This window comes from Penaeus vannamei, chromosome 10, assembly GCF_042767895.1.
Source record: "Penaeus vannamei isolate JL-2024 chromosome 10, ASM4276789v1, whole genome shotgun sequence".
Lineage (NCBI taxonomy): Eukaryota > Metazoa > Arthropoda > Malacostraca > Decapoda > Penaeidae > Penaeus > Penaeus vannamei.
Genome location: NC_091558.1, coordinates 19884368 through 19886867, shown reverse-complemented (window position 1 = coordinate 19886867; position 2500 = coordinate 19884368). Strand labels below are relative to the sequence as shown.

Sequence of the window (2500 nt, the reverse complement as noted above, 5' to 3'; positions counted from 1 at the left end):
TAGGGAGATAGATAGATAGGGAGGGAGATAGATAGATAGGGAGATAGATAGATAGATATGGAGATAGATAGACAGATATGGAGATAGATAGACAGATATGGAGATTGATAGATAGGGTGGAGGAGAGGAGAGAGAGAGAGAGAGAGAGAGAGAGAGAGAGAGAGAGAGAGAGAGAGAGAGAGAGAGAGAGAGAGAGAGAGAGAGAGAGAGAGAGAGAGAGAGAGAGAGAGAGAGAGAGAGAGAGAGAGAGAGAGAGAGAGAGAGAGAATGCGAAGTATTGCATGAACGTAAATGATGGGGCATTTTTACAGAAGATACACTAGCATCGCATATGCTGGCCATGCCAAATAAAGGGGGCGGAAATAACGACTTCATCACGTTTAGCCAATGAGAGTGCGCTTTGAGATATCAGATCTCGCTAGATACATAATTATTTGTATAATGTACTCGACATAATTATCATTACCAGAAGTAAAACAAAAATTTCCCTCTTTTATTTATGATAACGAAGAATTTCCAACCATGAACAGCTGTCAGAATACTCCTAGAAAAGTCTAACTTCAATTTTTAGCTCAACAGGACAAATTGAAGTGGAGCTACCTGGTTTTATGTTCCTTGTAGTAAGGCGGTAGGACAGATAAGCTAACGCACACACGCACTCACATGAATGAATTTATGAACGGATTTCTATGTGTGTGTGCGTATTTAGAAACTCATTCTTTACTCGGATCAGTTAACCTATTTTAAACAAGGCAACAACTACTTTCGGGTTGTTTATCATTGAGTCCAGCATAATAAACCCGGGCCTAGGAAGTTCTGTTTCAAGTAAGTTCCTTTTTCTAAACTGGTTTGTTGATTATTGTCATTTCGCGTATTAAACTCAAACAGTATTCCAAAGACATGGACGCTGGCTATGCCAAGGAACATACTTCGAAAGAATTACAGCTTAAAATTAAGATTTATTTCGATGTGATTGCTTTCTGTCTTCACTTTATCATCTACGAAAAATAAGAAAAAATAAGTGGAATAATGATAATAAGAGGAAAAAAATGAATTAGAAAAAGGAAGAGAACCAGGAAAAATAATAAGAGGAAGAAGAAGAAAGAACAAAATAAATAAGACGGAGGAGGAGCAGATAGAATAAAAAAAAAAAACGATAAGAAAAAATATAAATAACGCTACCAATACCCAACCCTCCGTAGCAAAACAAAGCCAAAGCTGCGCCATTTACACACGAACACATCCAAACACTCACAGCAATCCAAGCGGTCCATCACGCCCTCGGGAAGTCGGGATCCGTAGGGCGTAGCCGTTGCAGGGTCAATGCAATAACACCAGCCGTCTTCACACTGCAAGGGCTCATAATTGCCATTCGGTGCACAGTGCAGAGTGACGGACTTCTCGCCAGCCTGTTGCAGCTCCCACACTCTCCGCGAGCATTCTGGGAAGGAAGGTGAGAGGGTAGTTATTTATCTATTTATCTGTCTATTATTTATCTATTTATCTGTCTATTATTCATCTATTTATCTGTCTATTATTCATCTATTTATCTGTCTATTATTTATCTATTTATCTGTCTATTATTTATCTATTTATCTGTCTATTATTTATCTATTTATCTGTCTATTATTTATCTATTTATCTGTCTATTATTTATCTATTTATCTGTCTATTATTTATCTATTTATCTGTCTATTATTTATCTATTTATCTGTCTATTATTTATCTATTTATCTGTCTATTATTTATCTATTTATCTGTCTATTATTTATCTATTTATCTGTCTATTATTTATCTATTTATCTGTCTATTATTTATCTATTTATCTGTCTATTATTCATTTATTTATCTGTCTATTATTTATCTATTTATCTGTCTATTATTTATCCATTTATCTGTCTATTATTTATCTATTTATCTGTCTATTATTTATCTATTTATCTGTCTATTATTTATCTATTTATCTGTCTATTATTTATCTATTTATGTCTATTATTTATCTATTTATCTGTCTATTACTTATCTATTTATCTGTCTATTATTTATCTATATATCTGTCTATTATTTATCTATTTATCTGTCTATTATTTATCTATTTATCTGCCTATATATCTAAATACATGTCTATATATTTAACTGGGAAGAAAGGTGAGATAGTTGTTATTTATCCATTTATCTGTCTATTATTTATCTATTTATCTATTAATCTACATACATGACTATCTATTTATCTATCTATACATCTACATCTGTTTATGTCTATATATCTACGTACATGTCTATTTATCTGGGAAGAAAGGTGAGTTGTTATTTATCTATTTATCTGTCAATTAATTTATCTATATATCTATTTATTAATTATCTATTTATCTGTCTATATATCTACATACTTGTCTATCTATTTTTTTTTTTAAAAAGTGAGAGTTGTTATTTATTTTGTACACACGTTCGTACGCGCGTGTGTGTGTATGCAGTATGTGTCTCAACTTCCTCGTAATCC

The 2500-nt window shown here is 32.6% G+C and overlaps 1 protein-coding gene across 1 annotated transcript in view; it reads right to left on the bottom strand.

Annotated features, from left to right (window-relative positions):
- LOC113826844 (uncharacterized) overlaps window positions 1-2500 on the bottom strand; it is a 12000-nt gene that overhangs the window by 2688 nt on the left and 6812 nt on the right. Inside the window, exon 6 of the mRNA XM_070126436.1 lies at window positions 1256-1441. Coding sequence (XP_069982537.1) covers window positions 1256-1441 — 186 coding nt within the window. The remainder of the gene's footprint in view (window positions 1-1255; window positions 1442-2500) is intronic.